At 39.8% G+C, this 25,997-nt stretch overlaps 1 protein-coding gene across 1 annotated transcript in view; it reads left to right on the forward strand.

Moving 5' to 3' along the window:
* The window catches only part of gclc (glutamate-cysteine ligase, catalytic subunit), a 63,012-nt gene that overhangs the window by 18,789 nt on the left and 18,226 nt on the right, over nucleotides 1-25,997 (forward strand). The window contains exons 5-13 of the mRNA XM_048531179.2: nucleotides 247-360; nucleotides 2,931-2,989; nucleotides 10,572-10,708; nucleotides 10,788-10,862; nucleotides 12,940-13,056; nucleotides 13,159-13,297; nucleotides 15,447-15,559; nucleotides 16,260-16,352; nucleotides 18,393-18,497. Of these exons, the coding sequence (XP_048387136.1) occupies nucleotides 247-360; nucleotides 2,931-2,989; nucleotides 10,572-10,708; nucleotides 10,788-10,862; nucleotides 12,940-13,056; nucleotides 13,159-13,297; nucleotides 15,447-15,559; nucleotides 16,260-16,352; nucleotides 18,393-18,497 (952 nt within the window). The remainder of the gene's footprint in view (nucleotides 1-246; nucleotides 361-2,930; nucleotides 2,990-10,571; nucleotides 10,709-10,787; nucleotides 10,863-12,939; nucleotides 13,057-13,158; nucleotides 13,298-15,446; nucleotides 15,560-16,259; nucleotides 16,353-18,392; nucleotides 18,498-25,997) is intronic.

The raw sequence follows: 25,997 nt of genomic DNA on the forward strand, positions 1-25,997 counted from the left end.
AATTACTCAGTGAATTTTTGAAGATTGAGCAAGATTCATGCTCGTCCTGCTCAACATTTTCCTCATAACACAGACTCCTTCATTCCAGAATGCCGTAGTGAAGTGCTTCAAGTGTTAAGTGGTTATGACAGAAGTAACATCATCACATCCTTTGTGATGGCGGTAGAGAAGAGAGACTAGATTTTGTTCTGCACGTATTTGAGAGAGTTTCCAAATTCATCTGAGGGGGAAAAAAATGTTTTCCAGGCTGGGATGTCATCAGTTCACACAACCTGTACATGAGCCGAAACCAGTCGAAAGTGGAGCATCTAAATCGCTGTTTTTTCCTGATGAAGCAATTAACAAACATCCAAGATTTAGGTGAGTTAATAACTGACCTGATGTTCATGAACAAAATTGTGGTTATTACTGTAAATGTAACTGCATTTTTAGCACAATAAGGTCATGCTAATATATCTGCAAAGTTCATATTACAGTAATTTTTTAATTTGACAGCCTTCCTCCTTGTCTAAGCACTTGTGCAACACAACACTATAAATTTCTGAGGCAAACTTCTGCCACCTACAATTAAAAGTGTGTTTACATATTTTCTATTTCAGTCAAGTTTGTTTGGAGTGCAAAAATTTATGGCTAAATAGTTGCCAAATGATTAGTTCTGTAGTTGCAATATTGGGGTAGGTCTGTGAAAGCCAAACTATTTAGTCACTCGTGGCTCTTTGCTGTATTGTCCATTCTCAGTTTTAAAAATCTGAATTGTTAAGCATGTTATGGTACTGTAACTATCTGGTTTATCTGTTTTCTCTCCTTCTTCTGTTTCAGTAATATTTGTTATATTCTTAAACAGGGCTGCAGTCTGTGCATACCATGCACAGAAGGGCAGCTTTCCTATAACTTTCAGTCATTTAATAAAAAATTCAAACACTGTAGGTGGTGTCCACCTTGCATGAAAGCCTTGGGCAGTATCTTTTTCTTTAAAATTTAGTACCACCTGGTATGTGGAGGAAGCACCAATAAGTGCTGAATAACATTTTTGGAGCTCTCCTTTTGCCACTTAATATTTGATGTTTGTTCTCGGGTTGTAATAACCCTGCCCTATGCTACTCTTGTGAGAGAAATCAATGGTATATTTTTGCACATTCAGAAAGATATTAGCTTGATGCTGATTTTAAAGTAAAAGAATCTGTTGCATTCAGATTTCAAAGACTGTCTGACTTTATTTGGGGGAGAAGTAAATTATAGGAGAAAAAATGTATTGGAAGCTAATATAAGTCATCAGTTTGCTCAAGTTATAGAATCTTACAGGACAGAAGGGCGTGTGTTCACTTATCTATTGAAGTAGTCCCACACACCCAATCCTATAACACTTCCAAATGTACCCCCCTCCCCAACCAATGGATTTCCCCAAACCTCTTTTTGAAACTTATTGCTGAACTTGCTTCCATTCTGGAAGAGCATTTGGGACATTTTAAAATGTAGTGAGTTTAGATCATCTTCTCTTTGGTTGCAGAGCCATTGGTCATTGGAACATTAATTCACAAGATGCTTTAAAATGGTATTCAAAACTTTGAATGTTCCTACCACATCACCTGTTAATTATTTCTGCTTTGAAAATTCCAATTCTCCCGTTTTCTGTACATGATGATTTCAATCCTGGAATCTAAATTTTTTCAGCATTGACTCCATAGTGTTGACATCCTTTCTAAGTTGTGTGTTCAGAATTAAACACCATACCGTGTGATGTGTAAAGCTTTAATGGAATTCTTTTCGTACTCTGCCTGTAGATAGATAACTCAAGATGGCAGCAGAGTAGCAGCACAGCGGAGGGGGGAGGGGGCTCCTGCTCAAAGTTTTATCTGTGCATCTGCTTTTACTGTCTGTTTTTTTTCCCCCTCCTTTCACTGCTTTTTTTTGCTTTTGTTAAAGCTACTGACTGTATAAGAGGTGTGAGTTTGTGTAGTGCAGAAGAGATCGTAGTGGGGAGGGTGGCAGTGAGAGAGGTTCTGAAAATTGATGGCAGTTATCCTGAGTGGTGGTGAGAGCAGGAACACGCAGGCAGTAGCAACAACAGGCAACTGCGCCTGAGGTTGGAGGCAGCCTGAGATGACCTGGGTGAAGAAAGTGGAGTAGGCAGCCTGCGGCAAGAGAGGAACATACAGCCTGACGCTGCTGGTGACAAGAGTAAGCAGCTACTTTTGAGTTGGAGGCAGCCCAAGGAGTGGCCGGTGGAGAGAGTGAGAACAGGCTGTAAGGCAATGAGTGCAGACGGCCTGGGAGTGGAGGGCAAGGTTGAGCCCTTGTGAAGAGTGTGAGCCCAGTATGGCTATACGGTGTAGTGTTGAAGTTTTAAACTGTTTTTTTGTTTTTCTATGTTTCAGTCAGAAGGACTGTAATGTTTAGCTTTTTAACTTTTTTTCTTTATTTTTCTACTTTATACTCAAAATTCTGTACCTAGGTGCCATAAATGGTGACTTGCAAACTTTTCATTGTACTTGAGGATACATGACAATAAAGCAAATTCTAATTGAAATATACATACTCCCAACAAAAGCTGCCCTGAAAAGTTGGAAATATGGCAATTTTTAAACTAAATATTTGGCAGCACATACTATTTTCTTTAATGTATTTCATTAACCTCTGAATCGATATATTCAAAGTAGAATTAACCACAATTGGAATATCACTAGAGGGGCACAATGGCATTGCCTCCTGCAAAGTTTCTACTTGCATTCCTTCAAGCTGGGTTCACTTTCTCAAAATGTACGCCTTTTGACTCCCAGCTTACTTCTACTTGAACAGCATTGAAACGAGCTAATTCTTGCACTAAAGTTGTACAAAATTTAAAAATATACAGTTCAGGGACTTTAATAATTTGTGTACATATATTTTCATGATCCCATTTCAGTTTGAACTTTTGGATTTCTTTTCTTCAGTACTTTGACGAGAAATATTCGGCACAGGCGTGGAGAAAAGATAGCCATTAATGTTCCAAGTAAGTAAAAACTATTTGACTTTCTTGAGTTTTTGTTTAAAAAATTCTCTTCTTTCTATTTCTGATTTTTCTTTAGCCTGTTCTAAAATTAATTGGTTATTTGATGTTTAGTTCTAATTCAATGGGGCCAACAGCTGTCAAAGAAAGGAATGGTACCTGTTCCCACCATGCACAATATTGTTGCCGGAGTTTACCCAGACATTGTGTGGCCTGTGATTGTCTGTCAGCCACGAACTGACCAGTATTCTCAGTTGGCATGAATGGCATCAGGACTGTTGCCTATGTATAATGGGAAACATGGGTCCGTGTCTGCACTTGCATGTGTACTGCTATTGACAAGCAAAGAAAAAAAAGATGTTTTGGGCTGTGAGCTGACAGCAGGGATTTCAAGCTGCCAGTTGTCCACTGGGGTCTTTAAACTGTGGGTTCACATGCAACAGACAGTATTTGAACTCTTAAATTAGACCCCAGTGATTCCAAAAGGGGAATAGCACTTTTTTTAAAAATCCCCTGCAATGTACATTGTGCTATAGCACGCTACAAAGGAAAGGCAGCACATTTCCCCACTGAGAGAAAGTGGTTACTAAAGAAAGGATACCTTAATGGGATCCCTCAGGAGCATGTGATATTTTTGTTTCCACCAAGTGAATTTAGGTAAACAGTTTGCCGAAGTTAGAAGTTGGGAGGCCAACCAGGAGTACATTGGAATATTACAGCTCAGCATCAAGAAGTGAGAATTTCAGCAGCAGATGAGCTAAGGCTGTTGATCAGTTCTATGCAAAGTATACATAGGTGGCTGTAATGATGGTATGAATGTGAGATTGGTTTATCACTGGTCAGGTTTGAACTCCCATTAGAGTTGATAGGGAGTGCGATGGTGTTCTTAAATAGGGAACATGTTTTGGAGAATGGACTAAAAATAATGTCTGCAGTCTTTCCAATGTTTGGGAGAAGTTTTTGCCCATTTTTGCTGGATGTTGATGAGCAATCTGATTTTTTACACTCCTCGATTGTCTTTAAGTTGATAAGCTTGACATAATAGATCCCAGCATAAGAGTGGGAAGAGGTGCCATTGCCAGTGACATTTTTATGGCTATAATTAGACTGGGATGGAACCAGGCGAGAGCAGCTACAACCTAACCATTTAACAGTGGACAGAAATTAGAGAGGATAAAAGCAGACATATGAAGAGCATGCGCGCTCCATTGGGCCCTATTGATCTTGCTCCACCATTCAGTATCTTCACAGCTGATCCTCTGTTTCAGTGCTCTATTCCCACTTTGTCTTCGCACCTCTTGATACATTCAGTATTGAAAATTTTGCAATATCTCTCTTGAATTTTCTCAGTCTCCATAGTTTTCTATAAATGCAAATTGAGCAAGTAGAGTACACTCAATACAGAAATGTTTCTTCACCTCAGTCCTAAATGGCCTATCTCGTGTCCTGGGGCCGTTACCCCAGTTGTAGAAAGGTGGGAAAAGGCGGAAGAGTATTATAGAGTCATATTTGTCAAAAGTAGTCCTGGATCAAGTTCATGGTGTGTACAAGATAGTTTCTTAAAGCAGCATATTCTAAAATCAATCAAAGAATAGGCAGTAGTGGATTTCGTACTGTGCAGGGAAACAGGGTTAATTCATGAATTAATCCTAAAGATGGCTGTGACGATGCCATCAGAGGGCTGAAGGGGCACTGATTGGAGGTTGGGGTGAAGATTGACATTGGTGCAGTCGCCACCACCAGAAGGAGAGCATCAGCAAGACATGCTCCAAGTTCAAGTGAAGACAAGTGTCTAGCAAAGGACTGTGAAGGTGCTGATTTCCAGTCGGGGTAAAGATTTGCATCGGAGCAGTCAGCACTACCAAACAGTGGTTTATGGAGGGACTGTTGTCAAGGGACAGTCAAACATGAAGTATGACTACAGTGTTTCCCTCCCACCAAAAAGTTGGCTGAGGACCACAGGCAAGGGGAAGTGATTGGTCTTGTCCTGCTGCAGGTAACTGCAATTGAGACAGCTGATTAGTGAGTAGCCAGAAAGGCAGGTAAGCCCTTACAACTCCGATTGCTTTCATAGAACTTTTCTAGGCTTTTAATCTCTCAAGGTAGTATACGGACCAGCAAAGAAGACCCACGGATAACTGAATTTAATTTAGAGGCAAACCATGGCAGGAGAGTTCAAAGTCTTAGTTTGCTCCACGTGGTAGACTGGGGTCAGTTCCAGTCCCTTCGGTCAGCATGTGTGCAGGAACTGTCTCTAACTACAGCTCCTGGAAGCTCTAGTTTCAGAGCTGGAGCATCCGCAAGGCAGAGAATATCATGAATAGCATGTACTGAGAGGTGGTCATGCTGTGCAGGCAGGAAGGGAATGGGTGACCACCAAACAGCAAGGAGATAGGAAAGTAGTGCAGGAATTTCCTGTGGCTGTTCTTCCGCAAAACAGATATACCATTTTGGATACTGTTGAGACAAATGGCCTATCGGGGAAAGCAGCAGTAACCAAACTCATTGTACCACAGTTGGCTCTGCGCAGAAGGGAAGGGTGAAAAGTGTGCCAGGGCAATAGTTATAGGGGACTCTAGGGGAATAGACAGACTGCAAATGAGACTCCACGATGGCATGTTACCTCCCTGGTACTAGGGTCAGGGATATCTTGGAGCGGGTACAGTACATTCTGGAGCGGGGGGGAGAGTGAACAGCAGTGGTCGTAGTACACATGGTACAAATGATAGAGGCTTTAAAAAAAAGGATGAGGTCCTAAAAGCAGAATACAGGGAGCTTGGAAGAAAGTTTTAAGAATTCGAACCTCCAAGGTAGATCTCAGGATTACCAATGATGCCATGTGCTAGTCAGTAGAAATGGTGGGATGTATTGGATGATTACATGGCTTAAAAAAAAGGTTTCAGGGAAGGGCTTCAGATTGCTGGGGCACTGGGACTAGTCTAGGGGAGGTGGGACCTGTCCAAATTGGTTACACCTGGGAAGGACTGGGATTGATGTTCGAGGGGGAGTGCTTGCTAGAGCAGTTGGGGAGGGCTTAAACTAATATACCGGGGGATGGGAACCTACATAAGGAGTCAGAAGGAAGGAGCAAGGACAAAAAGGAATAAGAAAAGTGATAGGCAGAGAAATAAAGGACAAAATTCAAACAGGGCTATTGAGGAAAAATAAGAGCAAGACAAACCATGCAGAAAAGCCTGGCTTAAAGATTTTGTCTCTTTTTAGTGCAAATGCACTGCACATTAAAAGTGGATGAACTAATCGTGCAGATAGATGTAAATGGGTGTGATTATAATTGCCATTACGGAGACATAGCTGCAGGGTGACCCAGGATGGGAACTGAATACCCTGGAGCATTCTGTATTTAGGAAGGACAGGCAAAAAGGAAAGGGTGCTGGCATGGCTTTGCTGATTAAAGAGGAAATTAACACAATAGTGAGAGAATATTAACTTTGACAATGTTGAGTCTGTATGGGTAGAGTTGAGACGTACCAAGGAGCACTCAAACTGCAGTGGTGATGTTTGCAATGGCACTAAAGAGGAAATTACAGATGCATGTGATAAGGGAGTATTGGTGACCATGGGTGATTTTAATCTGCACGTAAATTGGGCAAATCAAATTAGCCATAATGCCATAGAAGAGGAATTTGTTGAGCGTATGCAGGCTGGTTTTCTTGACCAATGTGTGGAGGACCCAAAGCGAGAGCAGGTCATCTTAGACTGGGTACTGTTTAATGAGAAGGGAGTTGTTGCCAGTCAAGCTGTGTGATACTCCTTGGGGATGAGCGACCATAACATGATACAATTTTTTTATCAAGAAAGAGAGTGAGGTAGTTGATTTGGAGACTGGTGTGCAGAATCTTAAAGGAAGCTATGAAGTTATGATGCATGAATTGGCCTTGATGGATTATGGAAGGATACTTCAAGGGATGACAATGGATAGGCAATGGCAAGCATTCAAGGAACGCCTGGGGAAACTCTAACAACTGTTTATTCCTGTCTGGCACAAAAGCAAAAGTAAGAGGGCCAATCCATGGTTTACAAAGGAAATTAGAGATGATATCTGATCTAAGGAAGAAACATCCAGATTAGCCAAAAAAAAACATGCTTGAGGATTGGGAGTAGTTTAGAATTCAGCAAAGAAGGATCAAGGGTTAAGAAGAGGAAAACACAGTATGAAAGTAAGCTTGCAGAGAACATAAAGGCTGACAATAAGTTTCTATAAGTACGTGAAGAAAAAGAGATTGAAGACAAATGGTGCCTTCATTTACAGGATCCATATCCTTCCTATTCCCTTTCCATTGATGTATTCATCCAGGTAATTCTTGAACACAGCTATTGTGTTGTCTTCCAACCCCATCTCTGGCAGCATGTTCTAAGCACTCGCCACCCTTTTCAGTGGAAAAGTTGCCTGGCACATGTCTTTTAAACTCACATCCCCATGACCACTACCATCTTACTCCCCCACCCGCACCTTGAGCCTGCATCCCCATGTAATTTATCCCTCTACCCTGGGGAAAAGTCTCATACTTCCCACTCCATTCATGCCATTCACAATCCTATAAACTTGTATCAACCTCCTGTGTTCCAGTGAAAACAAGTCTATTCAATCTTTCTTCTTGGTACCAGCCAACATCCTGAAATCTTTTCTGTATCCTCTCCAAAGCATCTGCTTGACATTGGCTTGAGGCTGTTTTTTTTTTATTAGCAAGGACTCATTACAGTAATATCAGTGTGCTGCTGGCAATTTGTTCATCAGGAGCTCTGAGGACTTACGTGTCTGAAATTGGGGCTAATGGAAGTGTGGTTGCAATGGAATATGTGGAAGAACTAGTAGGCGACAGGAAGGTATTTGTGATTGATAAAGCTTTTTGCATTTTTGAGGTGACCACTGATCAACCTATTTGCTGCCATTGGTGAAGCACAGAATATGTCTGTTGGAACAGCAAATTTGCATTGTATTTAGATATGGTGTAGGACACCATGTTGAAGATAGCATTCGGTCTCTGGGACAAGAATGCTGTTCAACTGATTTTCTATCAACTCCAACCTTTTGGCTTTACTGTAGTAGAATATCAGAAATGTTGTGCAGTGTTAATTTGCAACTTGCAGCTAAATCTTTCCCTTCTGAAATTAGACAAAACTTTACCCAATTATGCTTGTATGTAATTATTTCTTCGAACTAGTTGTATGTTTGGTTAGAGCACCAATGCTTTTTTACTTTATTGAACTCTTGTTTAAAAAATGATCCAAAATGCAATATCGTACACGTTCTCATTTTTATTTGGTTCTGAAGTTGAGGGCAGTCTGATGCCATGAGTTAAGTTCCTGTAATGCCATCTCAATCCTTCTCTCAAATGTGTGATTTCTTTCATATTCCTGCAGCAGAGAACCGATTTTCACAGCAGGGATTCTCATTGCTTATGTCGACCAAGCAAACAGCAGACTGGGCCAGTTTGTGCCCTCCGGAACTAGCTAACTCAACTGTGTTTCCATACTGTTTCTTTGCTTCACTGAATTGGGTGTTCCTTAGACTGTCTTAAACAGCAACTCTCTCTGAATTTTGGTTACTTTGAAATTCATGGACAGGTGCTTGTTAATTTTTGCTCTTGAATAAAAGTCCCAGATGACCACAATTCTTGTGTTTTATTTACTTTAATAAATCCTTTTTTTCCCCTCAGGTTTCATCATGTGTTTTCATGCTGAAGCATGACAGAAATTTCTGGATTTTGCTTGAAAGACTAGAAACTCTGCCATGGTTTCCCCTTGCCACCAGACTAAGTGTGCTGCAGTTTTTTGTTGTGGCTTATTGCTGTCTTGACTGACGTTAGCTAACTCCAATTTAATTTGGGATGTCTACTTTGTATAGCTTTAATGTTTAAGTATAATCCTGTAAACTAGCAAGGATCTTCTGAATTCCAAGATTATGGATTTGAGCTCAATTTCAGATGCAAATCCAGTGGGATACAAATGCTCAATGGGAGTGGAGCTATAACCTCAGCATTGCACTTAACAGGTTAATTTCATGACGGGAATCTTTGCATATTGCTAACTCAACTAAACTGTCATGTTTAAAATGATATAAGGTCAGGAACCTTTTTGGGGGTTATTAAGAACCAGGAATACTTCTAATAACGTTAAATCCAGGTTATTTAGCAGTAAAATCAGTCTGTGCTTTTTCTCAAACTGTAGAAATCAGGAAACCTTTTTCCTCAAAGATTATGGCTACTGATTTCAGTTAAAACTTTGCTAAGATTAACAGAATTTTGTTGGGGAAGGATATAAAGGGACAAAGAATAAAAGTCGCTAAGTATAATTGAGATACAGAATGGTAATCACCAAATAAATCCAATTGGGAATTTAGGTGAAACTTCACTTAGAAAAGTAGACAAATCGTATGGATGTATTTAAAGAAGCTAGATGAATCTGAGAAAGGAATAGAGGGCTATGATGATGGATTAGAGGAAGATTCTGCATTGCTCATGTTGGTCAGTGTCGCAACATCCATACTGACGACATTTTTTTTCTCCATGATTATGGATAACAGTATGATAATGACAACAATTCTTTTTTGTGATGCTGGTGGAAGAGTGGGTATTGATTAGGACACCAGGGATAATTCCAACTTTTGTTGTCAAAATAGTGCAGTGGGATATCTTGATTTAACACTGTACCGTGATACAGTGAAAAGCATTGTTTTGCATGCTGACCAGACAAATTAGACCTTACATAAGTACATCAGGGTAATAGAACAGCATGCAGAAACTAATGTTACAGCTACAGAGAAGGTGCAGTGAAAGATCGCATCTAATCAGTGAGAGATCCGTGTCTACCTGAAAATGCCAATAAGACATTTTTGTTATCCCTTCCAAAAAAGGGACACTTCTGTGGTGCACTGACTAGTTAGGTTGAAAGGTCTGTTGTGTTGTTTTTTGTCTGAATAGAGAGTAGAGAATGGAACTAAGCTCTTTGAGAAGCGATTGCAGACATTTATGCCAAATTGTGCCCTTGTGTTGTAAATTCTGATTCTGTTCTGATAAGTCGTTCTGGTTGAAAGCTTAAATCAGAAATGTAGGGAATTTCTGTTGATCCCAATGCTGCCCTATCTTAAATGTCACATTTAAGATAGTAAACGGTAGGGGGAGTTAGAGAGAAATGGTTTTTGAGGTTATCTATTTTAATCCGTTTTAATCTGTACTTTGACTCTGAAACCATTAGGTATCAGTCATGTGAGAGTTGTTTTTCAGTGCTACAAAGGACTGTAGAATTGTCATCAAGACCACTCCTAGGATGACAAGAGAACATTCTAATCTAGATGGCTTGATATCATACTGGGTTATTCCTAGGTGCAAATGTTACAGTGAATGTATTAAGACAAATAATTGTGAATCAACTTTACTCTTAGTACCAAATATTTCGAATGTTAACATTTAAAGGTTTTCCTCCATATAACCTAGTAGGCCTCCATGTTGTCATTTGATGTATTAGTTGGCCTGTTTGTTGTTGGAAATTATTTTTGTCTTCTCCACTAACATTGAAACTGTCTGTAAACAAGCTGCTGTCAGATTTAATTTCTTTTCCTTTGCAGTTTATAAGGACAGATGTGTTTCTTCTCCATTTGTTGAAAAATTTGTCAATGATGATGGCGAAGCAGCAAGAGCAACAAAACCTGATCACATCTATATGGATGCTATGGGGTTTGGTATGGGCAATTGCTGTCTTCAGGTGAGTTTCATTTGCAAGATGTGTGTTCTTTTAACTTCTTATTTCTTTTGCTTGCTTATTTGTGCCTCTTTTGCAATAGGTGACATTCCAAGCATGTAGCATCTCGGAAGCCAGGTACCTGTATGATCAGCTCGCTACAATTTGCCCTATTGTGGTAAGTGCATCAGACTGGTGTTTTGTTTTGAATTTAATTCTGAATTTTAATGCTTCTGACACTGGCACTTGTATTGATAACTTGCTATATATTATTGTCAATTGGGAGTGTCCCTAATTTCAGTCATGGAAACCCAAAACTAGCAGATGCATACATCTGAAATTGCAAATCTTAATACTTGTTTCCTCAGTTTGAGAATCTCTGAATAATCTGTATGCAACGTAGTTCAATGTTGCAATTTCCACTTAATTAAAGGAACACCTTTTCCAATCAATAGTCATGATGTCTCTGAGCTATGTGGATCTGACAGCAGTCAACAGTTTATTTAAAAAGAAAGTTAGTTTCTTTTCTGTAAATGTTTTGCTTTGCTTTATAACAAAGAGTGCTTAGAATTACTAACACGGGTTAACTGAAAAAAAAAGTTACTGTCTGAATTCGTCAGTTTTAATAGCCTTACTGGTTTTTATTTTTGTCCCATTATCTGACTGATGTTGGCAAGATATTGACATTTTTGTAGGTACCAGCAATGTTTCAGTACCCTATTCAGCCTTTTCTACTTGCGTGAGCTTTAATACTGTGTTTTAACAAGATGTTCACTAAGACGGATTCACCAGTCAAACCTGAACATATCTGTGGTAATTTTATGGAAAGGGTATATGATGAGCTTTGAACATAATTTATTAATAATTTTACCAGCTTCCAGTTGAAGAATACTGTAACCTTGATTTTAGTGATCCTCAATCATTCTGGTATAGCTCATTAAGGACTTGATAGATATTGGCTATAATTCTCACTTGCCCTCTCTCTTTCTGCCAGATGATTGCTTTTAGTTGCAATAGCTCATACTTAACACTAAGTGGTAGTATAACATCAAGCACAAACATGTATAGAAGTAGAATTTGATCTGCCCTTTGCATGCCCTATAATCTATCTTTGTAAATAACTTCATGGAAGCATAGTTACTGTTAAATATTCTCGATGAGTTAATGTGATGAGATTAACTTGCTGTAGTTGAATCATGTTTGTCAGGCTGATAAAACTTTTCAAGCATATGTATTATGCTTGGTGGCTTTTTAATCAACTTAACATACCTTGTTTTATGGAATGTGAAACATTTAATTTTATTTTCACAGCTTTGTAATGCATCAGCTTTTATGGACGATCTTAAATATCTTTTTATATCTTGTTTAAAACAAAACATGGCTTTTGGAAACTATCTACAACCAGAAGTCAATCTGAAATTGTACAGGAAAGTAGAAAAGTGCAAGTATTAAGTGACTTTTAATTTTAGTGGGGAGAATTAACGTTTTTTGATAATTGTCAGGTTGAGTATCTCCCTTAAACATCCTGTTTATGTCATGGAAGTCTGTACCCTCAATGCAGAGCCATTTCTCTGATCTCAATCTCCATCTCTATCAAGTGAAAGTCTGAGCTAAAACAGTTGCTGTTTAACTCTGCCGTTTCAGTTCAGTTGAATAGCATCGCTACTGAAAGCAACAGCCATGTCAAAATCTAGATAGCAGTTCATGCAACCTGTAATGTTACCCTTTTTCTTTTGAAAAAGAGCCTCGGTCTTTTGAGCAACATTAAATTTATTCTGTGGATATGCTCAAAGCTGCTCGTCATGATTTCTAACTCTTTAATGTTGTTGTCTCAATTATGTTGTGTAGAAGCTAATGAAGTTATTGATTCACATCTAAATACACATTAACACTAAATGCTAGAAATCAGGCTCTGTGGCTTAAACAGTTCCATTTGATGAACACAACTTTCTTATCCAAAAGTGGACAATAAGTATTCTAAATGTGGGGTCATATACAAGAATCTTCGACACTTCTGCATGTTAATTATTACTCAGCCATGTAGACTGACAATTACAGCAGAGTAGCTTAGTGTTAACATTTGATGTGATTGTAATATTCAAATGTTTATTTTAATAGAAGTATCTAAATAAAACTTATCTGTTACCTTCATTGCATAAAATCAAAAAATGGTAATATTCATAGAATATTCACTGAATTGAATTACAAATACTGTGCATTTACCCCCACACATCTAAGTGCAATTTTCCTTCCAGATGGCTTTGAGTGCTGCTTCACCATTTTATAGAGGTTACGTGTCTGATATTGATTGTCGCTGGGGTGTAATTTCAGCCTCTGTAGATGACCGAACCAGGGAAGAAAGAGGTTTGGAGGTAACTATAAAATGAGGATTTTGAGATAACATTTGTCATATTAACCTGCATGACAGGAATCTTGTGCTTGATAACCTTATACTGTGCTTATTGCAATTGCAGCCTCGTAAGCACAGCAAGTACAGGATCAGTAAATCCAGGTATGACTCCATTGACAGTTACCTGTCAAAATGTGGTGAAAAATATAATGACCTAGAATTAACAGTCGATGATGAAATCTACAAGCAACTTCGAGAAGGAGGTAATAAAGGATGCATTAAAATAAAATCTGATATTACATTTTGTCAGCTTTCTAATTTACAAGTTGCTTTGTGTTGACATGATGGTATAATTGAAGGCAATCAAGGCCTTCATTCATAAAGTATTGATACACTTAACCAGTACAGATGTGATGCTGCCTTTAGTCCATGCAACATTTTTGTAGTAGTATTGTTCCGAGATTTAAATTTACAACCATGCAGGATATTTGCACTACTTTCTTTCAAGAAGCAATCATGAAGTAGTGTGTTGATCTAAAACCCCTTGTCATAGAATCATAGATTCCGTACAGAGTGGAAGCAGCCATTCTGTCCATTGAGTGCACACTGACCCTCAAGAGCTTCCCGGTCAGATTTTTTGAATTTTTAGGTTTTATTGTCATGTTTACTCAAGTACGGGACAGAGTTAAGTAAAAAAAGTACCTAATTAGAAAAATAAAGAAATAACTTTAAAAAGTTCAGCACTACAGTCATCTTAACATAAGAATAGCAAAATAAATAAATTTAGTGTCAAATGTCATAATCCTGCAGATGCTCCAAATTATTGAATTGAAATATGTTACAGCTTCCACCCCCCCCCCCCCCCCAACAACCCGCAGAGTGAATTCTAACAGTAGTGATTGCCCACTCGGAGTTCTTGCACCCTAAGCTCCCTAGTACAGTCTGTCTCTTTACACATCATCACAACCAGAATTACCTATTCCCCGGTGGGGTCTACCGTACACTGTTCCAAAAAAACCTATCTCAGAGACATTACACAAATGCCTTTTCCGGGAATCTGCTGCAACCAATTTTCCTAATCCACCTTCTAATTAAAGTCTGTCATGATTATTGTAGTTGCGCCTTTCTTACATGCCTTTTCGATCACGTGGCTTACTTTCTCCTGACTACTGCTAAGAGATTTTTACATAATTCCTAACATGATCTTTTTTTCCTTTGCTGCCTCTCAACCCGATCTACAGAGATTCTACACTTTGTAACTCCCATTTCTTGCTTTTGATATAATTTTATTTTTCTTACCAACAAAGCAACCCCATTTTCTCTGCCAATCTGCCTGTCCTTTGGATAGGACACGTACGCTTGGATATTTAGTTTCCAGCCCTGATGTCCTTGCAGCCTCACCTCTGTGATGCCCACAACGTTTGTCTTGGCCAATTTCAATTTGTTTTGTAAACTGCACGCATTTAAGCACAACACCCTTAGTTCTGTATTGACTGGCTCTGTTCTCCATAGTTGACCCCTTACCTGCAGTGCCTAAAGTGTCCTGTCATTTGTTTCGGAAACTTTAATAACATCTGCTGAGTCCTCTTCTCTCCTCACCACCCCATGCCCCCAATCCATGCCATCCCTAGTTTAACCATGTCCATAATTTTCCAATTTAACCCAAACCATGCTCCCCTCTACCAATTTAGTTTAAAGCCCTTTCCACATCCCTAATTTATGCAGTTTTGGTCACAGCATGAGTCACATGGAGTCCATTCCATCAAAACAGCTACCTCCTTCCCCAGTACTGCAACATCCTTAATCCTCTGAGCTCTGCATTGCTTCACTTCTGCTTCATCAGGGAAATGCTCACTTAATCATGTGCTGCCATGCCTCAGATGTTTTGATCTTGAGCTCTGCAAATCTGTTTAAATTTCTCACCTTTTTAACGATAATCTTTACATTCTCCCTTTTGACCAAGCTCTTTATCATCTACCATAATGTCTGTTTCTCCACATTGGTCAAGCTTTGTCTGCTTCTCCTCCTGGAGTACCATGGGCATTTTACTGCATCAAAGGCATTGCAAAATGGAAGGTGTAATTCTACACTTAATAGTAGCAGTGCAGTATCTCCATTTTTGTATCTTCGAACTACTCCATCTGTCTTACAAAGCAACTCGAGTGCATCAGTTAACTCTGCTTCCCTGTTTTCCAAATGATACTTATTTACAGTTAAGTTGCAAAACTTCAAATTGTCTGCTCGTAATATAACTTGTCTTTGCCCAATTAGACCCACGCTGAACTTAATTTTTAGTGGATTGCCAAATGTCCCTATGAGACACAAAAATCTGTAATGATGATTTATTTAATCTTAATGCTTGATCTTTTGCACTGAAGAAAAATATTTTCAGGCTTGAAATATGTTTTTCAGGTATTGATCATCTCCTAGCACAGCATATAGCTCATCTTTTTATTCGTGATCCTTTGACACTGTATGCAGAAAAGATAAACATGGATGATGCGAATGAATCTGACCACTTTGAGGTAACCTACAATATTAACAGTAGCAATGTGTTAGGTGATGAGGCATCTTCAAATTGCTAAGATTAAACTTCCTAGGCTGTTCTGTGATTGGCCAGAATCTCTCGCTCTCGAGCTACGTGCCCTTTCGTTGTCCTGGTTTTTACATTGATTTACTTAGTTTTTCAGAGCAGATTTAAAACTTTCTCAAGAGTGTGACTTTTAGCAAATCTATTGAAATGTCAAAGTATTGCATCCTGACAGCACTATTCACCACCCAACCCCAGCATGGCAGTGTTCACAGTGAGGATATTTAGCATTTTCATGCAGTGAGGAAGCAGGAAGAGCACTGTTGGGGATGGAAAAGGTGGTGACCAATAAACCAAGAAATGCTGGCCACGGGATAGGTAATCCTTTCAAGATACTACATTTCTAAAAAACAAATTAATGCGGTGACACAGCTTAAAAAAAATTTAACCACGTTAAAAATAGAATGTTACCTTTAACTATTAACGATACAGAGCGGCCCCAGTAAAAGCTTATTTCTATGGCATTGATTTTGTGCATTAGCCAGAATGAATCAAATTCCAGTTGACTTCTGTCATTTTGAATATATAAACTGTGAACATTCATTTTGTTGAATAACATTTTGAAGGTGTAATGGGAATTGTATGGTTTATTAAAACCAACATAAAAAATTAATTGTGCAATTGACTACCTATAGAACATACAATCCACAAATTGGCAAACCATGCGATTCAAGCCTCCACCCCCAAATTCTGAAATTGGTTGGAGAGTGGAATTTCGACCGATGGAGGTAAGTACTGTAATTATATTAAAACAATTGTATTAAATTTTAATACAAGCCATCAAATTTGTTTGCTTGTGTTAATCATTTTCTTTCAAATATCTGGTTCCCTAATGCTCTTTAGGTAAGGAAGATCTGCCCTTGCCTGTTCTGACTTAAATGTACCTCCAGGGGCAGCAGCATGTTAACTTTGTCAGCTTTGACTTTGACTTGCCCTGATATGCCATTGGGTTCAGGTGGATTTGGAGATGGACACCAAATGCAATAGTAAATCATCACGTGGTAGAGTTCCCATTTCACATTTGGTCATTGCTACAAATTATGCCCTTTTTTCCAAGTATTCTGACTTGTGCACCCAAACTTTAAAAAGTGCTTGTTCATGTTTGAGTGATGATTTATTTGATTTGATTAACTTAGCTGAGTGTAGCATTTTAAATTAATGGTCTCAAAATAGGTCTCAACTTTGCAGTGTCTGCAGAATGTGGTTTTGTAAAGTCGGTATTGGGCCCCAGGCATTTTAAACAAAGGCAACACATGTTTGAGGAACAAGCTGCAGATTCAAAGTGAGTGTCACAGTTTGCCTCTGAACCAATGACAAAATAATCCCAGGTAGTTTTTTTGCACTTTGTACTGGAAAACACCATCTAATTGAGAGTCATTTAGTCTTAATGCAAATAATTGCTTAGCAGAATGCTGACTCAGATTGCATTAATGACCAAAGTATAGATTTAAAGCTTCATTTCATAATTCTGATAGTTCCACTAATCAGAACCTTCTCATAGGTAATAGGAGGCACCGGAGATGAACAGGTTACCAACATGTTTAGTTTTTAACTTGGATCTCCATTTTGATTGCTTAGCTGGCAAAAAGGAACAGAGCTGTTTTGCTGCTGTGTAGCTTTGACACTCCAATCTATGATTCTTCCCAAATAATCTTTTTAGGGGGATTGGGTTAATTAATTGAGTAATCTTTGGCCAGAAAGTCTTTAGCCATTGTGTCTGTTCATTCTGTTTATTAGAACAATTGAAAATAATTTCAATTATCCTGCCATCTTCAGAGTCCTCTTGTCCTTATTTTCATATTTCCTGTTGAAATGCAAAGCTATTGAAAATTTTGATGATCCTCCCCACTCTTCAGTTTGTTCCAATTCTCATTTGCTTATTTTAACTGACGAGCTGTTAGTAAATATTTTTAATCAACTGACTCAGTTATCTATGATTCTTATCTGGAACTAGGTGGGGCTTGGTCCCAGGCCTCCAAGCCTAGGAGACATTTTTTTGTTTCCTCCACCACCAAAGTAGATCAATTACATGAAAATTCTGGATCAATTACATGCAAGGGGCATTAGGGGCAGTAGAACAACAACGAAAGTGAGGGTAAGGGAGGGGAGAGTTGAGTAGCGAGAGCAAGTGGTAGAGGCAGGTACAAGTACCAAATTTAAAAGACATTTGTACAGATATATTGATAGGAAAGGTTTTAGAGGGATATGGACCAAGTGCGGATAAAAGTTGTTTGGGATATCTGGTTGGCATGGGTAAATTGGACCAGAAGGTCTGTTTCGGTGTTGTACGAATCTGTCTCTATAAATAGTTCCTGTGAGTCTAGTCTTTTCCCACAATTAATTTACTATCTCTGATGAATTAGTAACCATTGGCTCGAGCCTTTTTAAAAAGCAGGTATTGTGGCACCAGCTATTACATGGACATTCATCATACTACACAACCATTTTGATGGCTTGGAGGTATTGAACATCAGTGTTACTTCCTTTAGTAAATGGCACCGAACCTTAAAAGTGTTCTGGTCTTCTGATCGCTGGATGACTTCTATATGCTTTACTTACTAGGGAATGCAGAATTCCTTTAATAATGTATTGCCATATCAACATTTGACATTTTCTAACAATAATCCCAACATATCTAAATTAATTTACTCCATATTAAGAGACAAGTGATAAGCACATTGTTATGAGTTTCAGGCAAACATACCACCCCATAAAAATGTAATTGTTCACTGGAATCTTCTTGTTTTTGTATAACATTCTGTTTACAGGTCCAATTGACAGATTTTGAGAATTCTGCATATGTGGTCTTTGTTGTGCTGTTAACCAGAGTGATCCTTTCATACAAGTTGGATTTTCTTATTCCACTCTCAAAAGTAAGTAGTCCTTCCATAATATATTGGCCCATAAAATATATTAGTCTTGTGTTTGGCTACAAATGTAGTTATGAATGAAATAGATATTTTGTCAGACTTATCAGTTTGTGGCTAGCATGGTTATTACGTGGGGAAAAAAAGCATGGTTATTTGCAATTAATGAGTCTCCAAGTTGGACACCAAATCATCATTTGCTTGAGTACTGGAATTGGCAAAACTGAAAATGATTTTTGTTTTAAAGTTCCTTGTTGGGCCTGTTTCTACAGAAGCAGGTTAAATGCTGAGAAAATATAGATAAAATACTGCTGAAAGTTTTCATGAAAATTTTAAATTTGTTATATCACCTATGCAATGACAAAATTGGACAATAACATACATGTCGCATGTCCTAAGCATTTTACATGTAGCAATGTCTTTTCTGTGGAGGTTGAATTTTCCTTTTGCAAATTGGCAAAACAGTTCTCGATACATTGTTATTACAGTAAGTAATAAACATGTAAAATCAGTCTGTCTTTCAGCATGATAAACATTGTTAGAATTTGCAGCTTAATTGATGGTTGCATTTATATTATCCAACTCACCACCTATAAAGAATTTCTGGTGCATGTTTTAATAACTTTATTTATTACATACCAGCTGTATGAAGTATTGCTGTCCACTCACTATTGGAGAATTTAATGATTCAGCTTCCACTAATTTCTGGGAAAGATAATTTCACAGCCGAACAACCCTTCAAAAACACATCCATCTCCATCTTTTAGAACCTCTTATTTTAGAAATCTGATTTCCCCATCAGAGAATACAGCTCCATGGTATCTCCTTCCTGTCAAGTCCCCTTAACCTTGTATGTTGAAATAAGTTCATCAGTAACAACTCAGACAAGCAACCTATCCATGGCTGGAATGTGAGCACTCCTGTGTATTACATAAATATGCCCAATCAAAGATTGTAAAAGGCATATTGCATAAAGTTTTCTTTGAAGTGTTACTGTGGTCAGTTTCAAGAGCATTGTATTATAAAGGATTCAGAAAAACATGATGTTGATGGTTCTTGAAGTGTAAGTTGGAGTTAAGAGTTGAAGGAGACATGAATGGTATTCCTGGAATATGTCCAATGTGTCCAGTTTTGGGCCCCACACCTCAGGAAGGACATACTAGCCCTGGAGCGTGTCCAGCGGAGATTCACACGTATAATCCCTGGAATGGTAGGTTTAACGTATGATGAACGGCTAAGCATCGTGGGATTGTACTCATTAGAGTTTAGAAGGTTGAGGGGAGATCTAATAGAAACTTGGAAGATAATGTATGGTTGAGAAGGGGTGGATGCTAGGAAGTTGTTTCCGTTAGGTGGGGAGACTAGGACCCGTGGGCACAGCGTTAAAATTAGAGGGGGTAAATTTTATAAGTGAAATGAGACGACATTTCTTCAGCCAGAGAGTGGTGGGCTTGTGGAATTCATTGCCGCAGAGTGCACTGGAGGCCGGGATGTTGGATGCCTTCAAGGCAGAGATTGACAAATTCTTGATCTCAGAAGGAATCGAGGGCTACGGGGAGAGTGCAGGGAAGTGGTGTTGAAATGCCCATCAGCCATGATTTAAATGGCGGAGTGGACTTGATGGGCCAAATAGCCTTACTTCCAGTCCTATGTCTTATGGTCTTATGGAATGCTTGAGAGGCATCAATCATATTGAGGAAGTTATTTTAATTTGAACTCTGAACTAGAACTGAGGTGAAGAGTTTGCAATTAAGGAGTCTCAAAATTGGAGACCAAATCAACATTTGCTTGAGTACTAGAATTTTAATTATGAAAATGATTTTTGTTTTAAAGGTCCTTGTAGGACCTGTTTCTTCAGAACCAGGTTGAATGCTGAGAAAATATAGATCAAATACTGCTGTAAGTTTTTTTTCATGAAAAATGTACATTTTAAAAGGAAAATAGTTAGGATTAGCTTGGGTAAGTTGGTTAAATTTTCTTCTCATGCCAAAGATAATGGAAAACATTTTGGAACTTTCAGAAGCTGAAGGCCTCTGGGCAGCTTTTATCACCCACATTCAGTAGTTCTAATCTAAATTCTATCATAATTCCATTATAATTTTTGGGAATGCAGCCTCCTTTGTTAGCGAGTTTTGAGAAGATTTGTAGCTCAGGTTGAGGTTCTGGATGTGAGTTTGCTCGCTGAGCTGTAAGGTTAGTTTTCAGACGTTTCGTCACCATTCTAGGTAACATCATCAGTGAGCCTCCGATGAAGCGCTGGTGTTATGTCCTGCTTTCTATTTATCTGTTTAGGTTTCCTTGGGTTGGCGGTGTCATTTCCTGCGTTGGTGATGTCATTTCCTGTTCTTTTTCTCAGCGGATGGTAGATTGGCTCCAAATCACTGTGATTGTTGATGGAGTTCCGGTTGGAATGCCATGCTTCTAGGAATTCTCGTGCGTGTCTCTGTTTGGCTTGTCCTAGGATGGATGTGTTGTCCCAATCAAAGTAGTGTCCTTCCTCATCTGTATGTAAGGATACGAGTGATAGTGGGTCATGTCGTTTTGTGGCTAGTTGATGTCCATGTATCCTGGTGGCTAGCTTTCTGCCTGTTTGTCCAATGTAGTGTTTGTCACAGTTCTTGCAAGGTATTTTGTAGATGACGTTCGTTTTGTTTGTTGTCTGTATAGGGTCTTTTAAGTTCATTAGCTGCTGTGTTGGTGGGTTTGCGGGCTACCCTGATGCCAAGAGGTCTGAGTAGTCTGGCAGTCATTTTGGAAATGTCTTTAATGTAGGGGAGAGTGGTTATGGTTTCTGGGCTCGTTTTCTGTTTGTTTGGGTTTGTTGCTGAGAAATCGGCGGACTGTGTTCATTGGGTACCCGTTCTTTTTGAATACGCTGTATAGGTGATTTTCTTCTGCTCTGCGTAGTTCCTCTGTGCTGCAGTGTGGTGGCTCATTGGAATGATGTTCTAATGCAGCTTCGTTTGTGGGTGTTGGGATGGTTGCTCCTGTAGTTCAGTATTTGGTCCGTATGTGTTGTTTTCCTGTAGATGCTGGTTTGAAGTTCCCTATTGACTGTTCGCTCTACTGTGACATTTAGGAATGGCAGTTTGTTATTTTCCTCCATCCATCAACATCAACCTGGCCAAAGAAACACTGACTACGCTATTAGAAGAACCGAAGACACATACACCAGACACCACCAACATCATCAAGCTAGTGGACCTATGCCTTACCACCCACTTCACTTTCAATAACAAAACCTACAGACAAACCAACGGTACACCCATGGGATCTCCAATATCAGGGCTCTTACCAGAGGCAATAATGCAGAGACTCGAACAAACAGCTCTGCCAATCATCCAACCCAAACTTTGGGTCCGCTATGTGGATGACACCTTTGTCATCACTAAACAAAACAAATTAGAGGAAACCTTCAAGACCATCAATAATACCCTTTACTGGCATAACATTCACAAAAGAGGAGGAAAACAACAACAAACTGCCATTCCTAGATGTCACAGTAGAACGAACAGTCAGTGGGGAACTTCAAACCAGCGTCTACAGGAAAACAACACATACGGACCAAATACTGAACTACAGGAGCAACCATGCCCAGGGAGGCAAATGGAGTTAAGAACAGGAGAGAGGAATTTGTGTTTGGGACTGAAAATTATGGCTTCTATTTTTCCAGTATTTAAGGGGCATTTTAGAGACTTCTAGATAAGCACAAGTATGCAAGGAATGAAGGAATGTGGACCAAGGACAGGCAGAAGGGATTAGTTTGAGTTGGTGTCAAGTTCAGCGCAACATGCTGATCCAAAGGGCCTGTTCCTGTGTTGTATTATTCTATGTTCTGTTTAGTTAAACAATAAGCCATCGCAACAGAACTAGGCCATTCGACCCATTGACTCAGCTTTGCCTTCTATAATGGCGGATATGTTTCTCGACTCCGTTCTCCTGCCTTCTCCTCATAGCCAATGACCCCTTTACTAATCAAGAACCTCGCTATCCCTGTCTTAAATATACTCAATGACTTGGCCTCCCCAGTCTTCTGCAGCAATGAGTTTTACAGATTCATCACCCTTGATCTGAAGAAATTCCTCCTCATTTCAGTTCTTGAAGGGTCACTTGTTCACTGTGAGGCCATGCGCTTGGGTCATAGTCCCTTGTACTTTAATAGTCACCCTATCTATGCCTCTGTGTTTGCTTTTAAGTTTCAAACAGTTCCTGCCCCCACCCCCACCCCCACCCCCCCCAGCCATTCTTCTAATCTCCATTGAGTACAGACCCAGAGTCCTCAACTGCTCCTCGTGACGAGTGCTTCATTCCTGGGATCATTCTCGTAAACCTTCTCTATTATCAGCAAATCCTTCCTTAAGTACAGTACCCAAAACTGTTCTCAATATTGTTCATGTAATCTGACCAGAGCCTTTTTATACAGCCTCAGCAGTACGTTTTTACTTCCGTTTGCTCCTGTATTTTATCCCACTTGACATGAATGCAAACTTTGCATTTCCCTCCCTAACTGCTGGCTGAACTCCTTCTAAGTCACTGTGTTTCAGATTTTTGAAGCCTTTCCTATTTTATAAAATGGTCTCTCTCTATTCTTTCTACCAAAATGCATAAACTCTCACTTTCCCTCATTGGGCAATAGACAATAGGTGCTGGAGTAGGCCATTCGGTCCTTCGAGCCAGCATCACCATTCATTATGATCGTGGCTGAACATCCACAATCAGTATCCTGTTCCTGCCTTATCCCCATAAACCCTTGATTCCACTATCTTTAAGAGCTCTGTCTATCTCTTTCTTGAAAGCATCCAGAGAGTTGGCCTCCACTGCCTTCTGGGGCAGAGCATTCCATATATCCACCACTCTCTGCGTGAAGACGTTTTTCCTCAACTCTGTGCTAAATGGCCTACCCCTTATTTTTAAACTGTGTCCTCTGGTCCTGGATTCACCCATCAGCGGAAACATGCTCCACAGTGTCCAATCCCTTAATAATCTTATGTCTCAATCAGATCCCCCCTCATCCTTCCAAACTCAAGTGTATACAAGCCCAGTCACTCCAATCTTTCAACATATGATAGTCCCGCCATTCCAGGAATTGACCTTGTGAACCTACGCTGCACTCCCTCAATAGCAAGAATGTCCTTCCTCAAATTGGGAGACCAAAACTGCACACGATACTCCAGGTGCGGTCTCACCAGGGCCCTGTACAGCTGCAGAAGGACCTCTCTGTTCCTATACTCAATTCCTCTTGTTATGAAGGCCAGCATGCTATTAGCTTTCTTCGCTACCTGCTGTATCTGCATGCTTGCTTTCATTGACTGATGTACAAGAACACCCTAGATCTCGTTGTGCTTCCCCTTTACCTAACTTGACTCCATTGAGATAGTAATCTGCTTTCCTGTTCTTGCCACCAAAGTGTATAACCACACATTTATCCACTTTAAACTGCATCTGCCATGCATCCGTCCACTCATCTAGTCTGTCCAAGTCACCCTGTATTCTAATAACATCCTCCTCACGTTTCACACTGCCACCCAACTTTGTGTCATCAGCAAATTTGCTAATATTACTTCTAATACCTTCATCCATATCATTAATATACATCATAAACAGCTGCAATCCCAGCGCCGAACCTTGTGGTACCCCACTGGTGACTGCCTGCCATTCTGAAAGGGGCCCGTTTATCACTATTCTTTGCTTCCTGTCAGCCAGCCAATTTTCAATCCAAGTCAGTATTTTGCCCCCAATACCATGTGCCCTAATTTTGTTCACCAATCTCCTATGCAGGATTTTATCAAAGGCTTTCTGAAAGTCCTGGTGCACTACATCCACTGGCTCTCCCTTGTCCATCTTCATAGGTACATCCTCAAAAAATTCCACAAGATTAGTCAAGCACGATATCCCCTTCGTAAATCCATGCTGACTCTGACCTATTCTGTTACTGCTATCCAAATGAGTCGTAATTTCATCTTGTATGATTGACTCCAGCATCTTTCCCACCACTGACATCAGGCTAACCGGTCTGTAATTTCCTGTTTTCTCTCTCCCTCCTTTCTTGAAAAATGGGACAACATTTGCCACCCTCCAATCCACAGGAACTGATCCTGAATCTATAGAACCTTGGAAAATAATTACCAATGCATCCATGATTTCTAGAGCCACCTCCTTAAGTACCCTGGGATGCAGACCATCAGGTCCCGGGGACTTACCAGCCTTCAGACCTAACAGTCTATCCAACACCATTTCCTGCCTAATATAAATACCCTTCAGTTCGTCCATTACCTTCGGTCCTTCAGCCACTACTGCATCTGGGAGATTGCTTGTGTCTTCCCCAGTGAAGACAGATCCAAAGTACCTATTCAACTCATCTGCCATTTCCTTGTTCCCCATAATAAATTCACCTGTTTCTGACTTCAATGCCCCAATTTTAGTCGTAACCATTTTTTTTTCTTTGCACATACCTAAAAAAGCTTTTACTATCCTCCTTTATACTTTTGGCCAGTTTTCCTTCATAGCTCATTTTTTCTCTGTTTATTGCCTTTTTAGTTATCCGCTGTTGCTCTTTAAAAGCTTCCCAGTCCTCCGGCTTCCCACTCATCTTTGCTATGTTATACTTCACTTCACTTTTATTTTTATACAGTCCTTAACTTCCCTCGTCAGCCACGGCTGCCCCCGCCTCCCCTTAGGATCTTTCTTCCTCTTTGGTATGAACTGTTCCTGCACCTTCTGCATTATAGGGGGCCTGTAGATAACTCCCATTAGGGTCTTTCTACCCTTAGAATTTCTCAGCTCTATTCATACTGACTCTACATCTCCTGACTCTATGTCCCCCCTCGCAAGGGACCGAATATCATTCCTCACCAACGGGACTACCCCACCCCCTCTGCCCACCAGTCTGTCCTTTCGATAGCACGTATAGCCTTGAATATTCATTTCCCAGGCCCTGTCCACTTGAAGCCACGTCTCAGTTATCCCCACAACATCATACTTGCCAACTTCCAACTGAGCCTCAAGCTCATCCACCTTATTTCTTCTGCTTCGTGCATTCATATATAATATTTTTAATTTGTTTCTCCCCTCACCCTTCCTATCAAACCCTGTTTCACTTGGCCATACTGTATGATCCCATCTTGAGTTTTCTGCTCCGTTGATTCTGTTGTCCTTCTTAACCTCTTACTCTCACTTTCCCTTTAACTTCGTTCTTAAATTTCCAGTTTGGCCCCTCCCCCCATTACTTAGTTTAAACACACCTGTGTTGCAGCGGCAAACCTGCCTGCCAGAAAGCTGGTCCCCCAATTATTAAGATGCAAACCGTCCCTCCTGTACAATTTATTCTTACCCCAAAACATACCCCAGTGATCCAAGAATTTTAAATCCTTGCTTCCGACACCAGTCCCTCAGCCACACGTTCAGGTCCATTATTTCTCTGTGCCTGCCCTCTCCAGCCAGAGGAACACCTCTGGGTCTTCACCTTCACCCTCGAGGATTCTCTGCACTCTATCAGTGACGTCCTGG

This window comes from Stegostoma tigrinum, chromosome 4, assembly GCF_030684315.1.
Source record: "Stegostoma tigrinum isolate sSteTig4 chromosome 4, sSteTig4.hap1, whole genome shotgun sequence".
In the NCBI taxonomy this organism is placed as follows: domain Eukaryota; kingdom Metazoa; phylum Chordata; class Chondrichthyes; order Orectolobiformes; family Stegostomatidae; genus Stegostoma; species Stegostoma tigrinum.